At 39.9% G+C, this 7,730-nt stretch overlaps 1 protein-coding gene across 1 annotated transcript in view; it reads left to right on the forward strand.

Annotated features, from left to right (window-relative positions):
- LOC119420189 (protein kinase C epsilon type-like) overlaps positions 1 to 6,446 on the forward strand; it is a 44,433-nt gene extending 37,987 nt beyond the window's left edge. Inside the window, exons 2-3 of the mRNA XM_037687577.1 lie at positions 3,521 to 3,662; positions 6,324 to 6,446. Coding sequence (XP_037543505.1) covers positions 3,521 to 3,662; positions 6,324 to 6,446 — 265 coding nt within the window. The remainder of the gene's footprint in view (positions 1 to 3,520; positions 3,663 to 6,323) is intronic.
- The last annotated feature ends 1,284 nt before the right edge of the window (positions 6,447 to 7,730 follow it).

The raw sequence follows: 7,730 nt of genomic DNA on the forward strand, positions 1-7,730 counted from the left end.
GGGTGTTGTATGATCTGACTGAATGTTGGATTTTTACCTGAATTATTGAACATGAACTTTGGGATTTTGTTGTATGTTTTTTATGTTTGTGTGTGCGTGCGTGCGTGCGTGTGTGTGTGTGTATTCTAAAAAATAAAAAGACTTTGAAATTTCTTCTCCTGCCATCGAATGTGGTTGTTTTTGGGAGAATAACATAAGCAATAATCTGATGCATGCTCAATAATCCAGGTAGAAAAATCCAAAAAAGTTAAGTCTGGTCCTCTGGACCTGGTTTTGGTTGTCAGCAGCAAACTGGTTGATCCACTATGAGAAGGTGTTATTTAAAAGACTGAGCTGAGCACAGCTCTTCAGACTAAAGAAATCTTTTGGATGAAAGACGAAACGTTTCTACAATTTTTTTGTTTTATTTTTTGAATGTCCAGAGGACAGACTTAACTTTTTTGGATAAGCAATAATGTTTTTCTCCAACACATACAACATAGCTGGTCTCACCACTGTCTTGTTAACTTTTCCTTTGACCTTTGCTGACAGCCTTTTGTCGCAAATCACTCCTGAAACCTTTTCTCCATCCAATCCATCCTGCCTGGACTCTCTTTTTCACCTCTTTACCACACTCCCCATTTTCCTGGACAGTGGACCCAAGTACTTAAAGTCCTGAACCTTTGTGACCTCTGCTCCTTGTAGCCTCACTGTTCCACCAGCCTCCCTCTCATTCACACACATGTACTCTGTCTTACTAAGGCTGCCTTTCATTCCATACATGACCTGTATCAGTCTAAAATATCTTACTATCCTAATAAAACACCACAACTCCTCCCTGAGCACCTCGTCATATGTTTTTCTAAATCCACAAAGACAAAATTTAGTTATTTCTGACCCTCTCTGTACTTCTCCATCACCATCCTCAAAGCAAATATGTCATCTGTGGTTCTCTTCCTTGACACAAAATCATACTGCTGCTCACAAATAGTCACCTACATCAGTCACCAGACACAAACTTACAGTCTCCAATCTCAACTCGGGTTTCCTCTTATACATAGATTTAAAAAATCTATCTGCATATTCCTCCCTGCACTACTGTAAGTTACCTTATGTTCCTCCCTCTTTTAGAATTAATTGTTGACTACAGCCATTTCCATTCTAATGGAAAAATCCACCGCCATCTGTCCTTCCTGGTTTATTTCCTTGACACCAAACTTACCCATCACTTCCTCATCCCCTCTGTTTCCTTCACCAACATGTCCATTCAGGTCTGCTCTGATCACCTCTCTCTCCTCCCTGGGAATACTCTCTATCACTTCATCCAGATCCTTCAAAAATGTATCTTTCTCCTCCACATCACATCCAACCTGTGGAGCATAACTACTGACAACATTTAGCATCAGAACTTCTACTTCTACCTTCAGACACATCACCCTATCTGACACTCTCTTCACCTCTACTACATTCTTTGCCAACTCCTCCTTCAGGATCACCACTACTCCATTTCTCTTTCTATCCACACCATGGTAAAACAGTTTGAACCCTGCTCCAATGCTGTGAGCCTTGCTGTCCTTCCACTTGGTCTCTTGGACACATAAAACATCTACCTTCCTTCTCTGCATCATGTCAGCCAGCTCTCTACCTTTGCCTGTCATTGTCCCCACATTTAGAGTTGCCACCCTCAGTCCTACATTCTTCTTTCCTCTTCTCCCTCTGTCTCCTGACACGTTTCCCTCCTCGTGTTCTTCGACTAACAGTAGCACAATTTCTGCTGGCCCCTGTTTGTCAACAGCACCAGTGGAGGTCTTTGTTAACCCGGGCCTCGACTGATCCGTTATGGTGTTGTTTAGAAGCTCTTGCATGTTGGTTTTGGCAAAAGTGTTTTTGGTCAGATGCTCTTCTTGATAAAACTACTATTTAGCTGGACTTGGGACCAAAACTAAAGATACACTAGCTTGTGCTCCCTAGTAGCTAGCACCTTTTTTCACATTCTGAGCCAAAGATTGATCTGACCGAATCTGTCAGGAATCCCTAAAACATGTGATAACTCCTTTAAGAGTATTCCTTAACGTTAAAGTTATACAAGATTAAAAAAAACTATTGGTGAAAATGTCTGTTAGCAAAATATTTAATGAACAATTGAATTATAAAAAAATAGCTTTAACTCTGCTCTTTAAGACATATTGAGATAAAATTGGTGTTTGTAGCTAAGAGCAATTCCCAGTGCATACCAATCAAAAATTCAAGATGGTCACTAAAGCTAAATAGGGACAAAACAATACTGATGGCCGCTTGCTATTCACAGGGAGCTGAGTGATACTAGCAATAACAGCATTGTAAGAGGGGGACAGTTGAACATGGAGGCCTCCGCCCTGTTTAATGATGGATGAGTTCTCTTCACAAAGATGGGTCCTTCACTCCTCTCTCAAACCAGCGTTCGTTTCTATCAAGGATGTGAACATCTTACATTTATAATGATAATGTTATAATATTTAGTGTTTGCTTTGACTTGTTTCGGACCTCAGTTTAACCTTGTAACTTGGTGCAAAGTCATCCGTCAAGCTCCTGGTATTATTCCTTGAAACCAAGGATGCATTAACATACCATGGATGGTTTCTTCTGCACACAGTTTTCAGATACCTGTCATAACTGAAGTGAACTATTGTCAACTTGGGGTGTGACATTAGGTGAAACAAAGACAAGTTTAAAAAAAAAAAAAGATTTTCTATGCAAAGTGACTTTTTCTAAATGTGTTGTTACCATTGAGGAAGTTCTGGTTCTGTTTTTTTCCTGTATGTTATATGTGTAAATTAGTGTCAAATGCAAAATTTCTTCCTTTTATTTGCTGTTGTTGAATATAATCAGCTCATCTTTTGAAATATTCTTCCATATGTTCTTACTGCTTCTGTAATCAAGTCACGGATCCCCTTCAGGGAAAAACATGACGGGACAAAAAGAACAAACCAAACCGCAGCAGCTTTTAAACGTGATTTTGAAACGGTCTCTTTTTTTATTTTTAGGACTTATAAAAACAGCGCTTGCATAAGCCCTCGACTTCAGAAACAGACACGCTTCGCCTCCTCCCCAGCTTGTCAGGGCGGCTGCTGTTATTGAAAACACAGCGAGCAGTGAATGGCTGCAGTGGCTTCATCAAGAAGATGTTGACATTTTTTGTGGCAATCAACCATCAAACTGAGCGCGGCTGCATTCATGACCGGCCTTGTTGTCTGTCAGCACCGCAGCTCTTATCTCTCAAATGTTCTCTGTTTCTTTCACTTTGCTCTTCATGTTGTTCAGTCATGCAACTTTCTATTTGAGTTCCACACTCCTTTCTAAGCGTGTAGAAGGGCTTTGTGGTTAGTTATTCCTGAAAAGACCACCTTATTCTCAAATATGTAGTCTTCCATGGTGACAAGCTAAAATTAGATTACAATACAACAATAATACTTTTTGAGATTAACATTAGGTGAATGGGATTATTAGGGTACAATTTTATTTTGTAGCAGAACAATGTACCCACACAGACATTTCTGCCTTGCAGAGACTTGAAGCTGGGCAACATATTGATGGATGCAGAAGGTCACTATAAACTGGCCAACTTTGGGATGTGCAAGGAGGAAATCCTCAATGGAGTCATCACAACCACCTTCTGTGGGACACCAGATTACATTGCACCAGAGGTAAATTCCCCAAACACACCAGGAAAATACAAAATACATTATTTTACAGAAGATGTGTATAGTAATATCTATCTATTAAAGTGACAACATTCAGTCCTTTACAGACCAGTCACAGTTGAAGTTCCAAACACTTCAAGTAGTCCAGCCTGAAATTAAAAGAAAGAGCCTTTGTGCAGTCACAATTTTTTTCCAGGATTTTCTCAACCTGAATCCACACCTTTCTTTGGTAGAGTTTATGTGCCAAATAAATCTAGAAGATGGTTTGTAACTCAATCATCCAGGTAAATAAATCACAAAAAAGTCATGTCATCTGGACAGGTTTCCTTAAAGAAACTTGTCCAGATGACTTGATTTAACCTTTTTTGTGAACCCTAGAAGATGTGATGTTGAGGGCAATTGCACCAGGGCGGGGTGTCCAAAATTAGACTGGTTCTAGGTGACAGGCCAGACAAAAAGCAAAAACACTAGTATGGGCAGGAAAAAATAGTTTGATCTCCCTTGCCACACATGCCCCAAGACTCCACATTAGAGCCAGGCTTTGGGGAGGGGCTTTTTCAATGAGTGCATCTACCCCTGGGGTCTGGTCAGCTCAGCTCAAATGAACTACATGGGTTCACCTTCCAGTGGGCCCACCAACTGGAGGAGGTGCTATATGTATTGGTAGCTGAATGCAGGATCCTTAGTGCTTTGACCCAACCTTAACAAATCTGGTTTTTGGAACATGGAATGTCACCTCTCTGGTGGATAAGGAGCATGAGTTTGTGTGTGAGGCTGAAGTACTGACTACATATAGTTAGGCTCACCTTCAAACACAACATGGGTTTTGGAATCAATCTCCTTGAGAGAGAGGCTGGACCATATTCCACTCTGTTTATGTCCATGTTGAGTGGCACCAGTCTGGTGTGGGTCTACTTATAATCAATTCAATTCAATTCTAAAATACTTTATTAATCCCAGAGGGAAATTAAATGTTGTTGTAACTCATCATCCTGGTTTAATTAAGGAGTTGTTATAGATGCTGATGGCTGTGGGCAGGAAGGATCTCTTGTAGCGTCTGTCCTACAACGGATCTGAAGAAGCCTCTGACTGAAGACACTTAGCTATAGCACCCCGGCTTGGTGTTTCTTGGTTGAAGTACAGAAGAGAGGGTAACTTTCCTGTGCCTTTGTGTCTGTAGATGGACTCTGACTATTGTTTATGCCTATGCACCAATGGCAGTTCAGAGTACCCAGTCTTCTTGGAATCCTTAGCAAGAATGCTGTAAAGTGTTTCAGCTGGAAAATTAATAATTTAGCTAGGAGGCATCAATGACCATGTGGATATGACAATGTTGTGTTGGATTTCTATAATATTCAAGGTTCTTCTTTAAAATGTACCAAACTCAAACACAAGTGTGTCTATAAATGAATAGAAGCACAGGACAATCCCACCAGCTTGTCTTCAATGGAGGAAGCTGAGTACGTGGACATTAGGGTGGGTCTACCGTTAACCAGGGCTGACATCACGAGGTAGTTTAAAAGCTCCATAGCGGAAGGGCTCTGGAGATGGACAAGATTGATCTAGAGTTTCTTAGAAATCTAGATGTTGGTGAGCTGTCTTGGTTGACATGTCTTTGCAACATCTCATGGACATTGGGCAGAGTACCACTAGGTTGGCAGACTGAGGTGGTGTTTCCCTCTTTAAGGGGAAACAGAGGGTCAGTTTCTATAACAGGTAAATCACACTCCTCAGCCTCCTTGGTAAGGTCTATTTAGGGGTGCTGGAGAGGAGAGTCTGGTCTATGGTTAAACAGCTAATTCAAGAGTTAAAAAGTGGGTTTTGTTCTTGCCATGAAATAATGGATTACCTTTTTACCTTCAATGGTGTCTGTGACAGAGCATGGGACTTTGCCAAGGCAGTCTGCATGTGGGGTATTTTTTTACTTGGATAAGGCATTTGTTCTCCTGATTATAATGTGGGGGTGCCCTGTGAGTATAGGATTTGGGGTCTGGTGCTATGGGACATATGGTCCCTTTGCAAATAGTGTGAGAATCTGGTTTGCATTGCCAGCAGTAAATCAGACCTCTTCAGGGTGACAGTACGACTCAGTCAGTGCTTCCTGTTGTCACCGACTCTGTTCATAACTTTTATGTACAAAATTTCTCAGTCCAGCCAAAGGGCGAAAGGGGTCCAGTTCAGTGGCCTCAGAATTTTGTCTCTGATATTTGCAAAACCTAAGGCCATGATCAGAAAGGGAAGCACTGCCCTTTCTGGGTTGGAAGTGAGGAGCTGCCTCAAATGGAGGTGTCTGAGTATCTTGGGGTTTTGTTTGTGAATGAGGGAAGAATGGAGCTTGAGATCAACAAATGAATCAATACAGTATCTACAGTACTACATACTTTGTACTGATCCATTGTGGTAAAGCATGAGCTGAGCTTGTGTTACAATGTTATATTGTAAACAAGGAAGGTAAAACAAATTATCAGATTAAATTGAATTAAAACAAGTTAGACTGTTTCATAATCTTAAAGTTTGTTAGGACCTTCACTGAATACCTTGAAGGTCCTGATATTTCCCAGTATTTTCTCAACAGGAGAAAGAAGGTTTTTGTTTAAGAGACTGTAAGGACAGGTTTAATACTGTAGAAACTTTTTTGTGTGTGTTTTTGATTCTCATTATTAGATCCTTCAAGAGCTGGACTACAGTCCATCAATGGACTGGTGGGCTCTGGGGGTGCTGATGTATGAGATGATGGCAGGACAGCCACCATTTGAAGCTGATAATGAAGACGACCTCTTTGAATGATGATGTCCTCTATCCAGGGCCAGATTAACACTTCGTTGTACCCTGGGCAACAATCTTCAAGGGGCCCATCATCACGACACCCGAATCACCATAATCTGGCAAAATACAGAATAAATTACCATAATATACAGTAAATATACTTCAAATTCTAACTATCAAGTGTATTTTTATGTATAAAACTCCAAATGCTCACTGACACAAATCATCAAGACTGAATTAAGTTGAACACACTTTGAACCCCCTCCCACACTACGTGTACTTGTTTAGTAACGTGTTGGCCACTGGTGTCAGAAGCATTTATAATGTGTGTGTGGGGGGACACACTGATGGGGGGGTCTGGGTTCTCCCCCAGAAATTTTTGAATAAAGTAGATGCCATTTCCTGCATTCTGGTGTATTTTAATGGTTGTTTAACATCTAGTTTTACCTACACAAGTAAACACTTGGAACACCTTGGGATTCCCCTGGAGGAGCTGGTCCAAGTGGCTGGAGAGAGGGAAGTCTGGACCTCCCTACTTAGACTGCTACTCCCATGGATGGATGGAAGTAAACACTTGATTCAATAACTATTTTAGAGCTAATGGCCAACAAGAAGTAACCTGACCAACAGCTGACTCAATTAATTTAAAATATTATATATTCAAAGGTGATGATTTGATGCCCAAATTAAAATTAAATGCTGTAACTTAGTTGACTTCAAATGTAATAAGATTATCAATGAATGTTTGCGACAAAGGATTTACTGAGTTTAACAAAGATTCCTTCAAGAAACCTCCTAATATAAATCATAAAATCATAATGATTTCTGCTCATTCTGAATTTGTCAAATGGTCTAAATCTCCTGAAGTGAAGGAGAATGATTTTAAATATTAAATAAGATATATGCTGTAGCCATGTTTCTGCAAAGATAATTTAAATGTGATGATGATTTGTGTGTCTTCTGTAAATCAGAAGATGAATCCCTCGAGTATTTTTTTTTATGTCAATACAAAGTGTTTGTTCAGACATCAGAAACTGGATTAATCTCAAACTTAACATTTCTTCTTTTCATGCTGATGACATTTTACTTTATGTGGATAACTTAAACTCAGCTTTCTCTGATGCCATAAATATAGTTGTACTTATAGCAAAGTACCACATTCACTGTAGTAAGAGGAGAGATAATAAGTCCTCCTTCCTGTTTTATGAACGATTTTAAGTCGTACTATTCTTCATTAAGTAGATTAAAAATCTGCAAAACTGATAGAATCATTTCACAACAGATACAAACTTATTGTTTTAATTA

The sequence above is a fragment of the Nematolebias whitei genome, chromosome 1, assembly GCF_014905685.2.
Source record: "Nematolebias whitei isolate Nwh7 chromosome 1, NemWhi1, whole genome shotgun sequence".
Classification (NCBI taxonomy): Eukaryota; Metazoa; Chordata; class Actinopteri; order Cyprinodontiformes; family Rivulidae; genus Nematolebias; species Nematolebias whitei.